This window comes from Phaeodactylum tricornutum, genomic scaffold (assembly GCF_000150955.2).
Source record: "Phaeodactylum tricornutum CCAP 1055/1 PHATR_bd_55x36 genomic scaffold, whole genome shotgun sequence".
Taxonomy (NCBI): Eukaryota; Bacillariophyta; class Bacillariophyceae; order Surirellales; family Neidiaceae; genus Phaeodactylum; species Phaeodactylum tricornutum.
This window is the reverse complement of record NW_002238059.1, coordinates 1-808: the sequence shown is the minus strand read 5'-3', so window position 1 is coordinate 808 and position 808 is coordinate 1. Positions and strand designations below refer to the sequence as shown.

The 808-nt window shown below is 51.6% G+C and overlaps 1 protein-coding gene across 1 annotated transcript; it reads right to left on the bottom strand.

The window, feature by feature from the left end:
- Positions 1 to 405: 405 nt before the first annotated feature.
- PHATRDRAFT_bd611 (predicted protein) lies at positions 406 to 798 on the bottom strand (the record flags this gene model as incomplete). Its single annotated transcript, XM_002176464.1, has 1 exon — positions 406 to 798. One exon carries the CDS (start codon positions 796 to 798, stop codon positions 406 to 408), a length of 393 nt encoding a protein of 130 aa, XP_002176500.1.
- Positions 799 to 808: the final 10 nt, after the last annotated feature.

Here is an 808-nt window from a genome sequence, read left to right as displayed (position 1 = left end):
ATATGGCGGGCGCAAGGAGCACATAGGCGGTGCAACGGCCAGCAGTACAGCTGGTCTCTTTCTACGCAAAGGGTGCTTGTACACGAAAAATGTTACATACTAAACAACCTTCAGGAGCTGTGCGACGCCCAACTCACAGATAGTGACCAATACACTTGGGGTGCACGCGAGTGCCCCACAATACAACGCCGTAGGAATAAAGTACAACAATCACTAGACGATTGTCAGCTATGGCTCCGGGTGTTGTGCGTATCCCGACTCTGATCTCGGAGGACGAACCTGTAAAGACAATACAAATAGTGGCGGCAATTTGTATTTACCTTACCGTCAGTGCACCCTGAGAGCGCAACCTGTGATACTACAGTGACGGTGTAAAGCATTGAGGGGTGTTTATATCTTACGAGTCTAATCCGCCTTGAGAGCGAAATGTTGAGTGGTGACGCTGTCCGCCCTGACGACACATATCTCTACTTGGTCTCCGGTATAGATATCGCGTTCACCAGCGGACAAGAATGCGTCCTTGAGGATTTCCACCACTTCTTCCGCAGTGAGATTGGGAGGCTCGTCGAGGCGGTTGCGGTTACCAATGACGTTATCCAGTAAGGGGATGATGTAGGCCTGTCCAGAGCCGTTGGCGCTGTACGTAGAGCGCTCGAAGGAACCGATGGCATCGTAGCTGTAGACGGCACCCTTGCCCTGTGCATCGACCCCACCCATGACGTTAAAGGCGTAGTACGGGAAAAAGCGCTTGTAGTACAAGGTGTTGGATAGCATTTGTGCAATCGAAGGGGTTGACATGGTTTCCGTG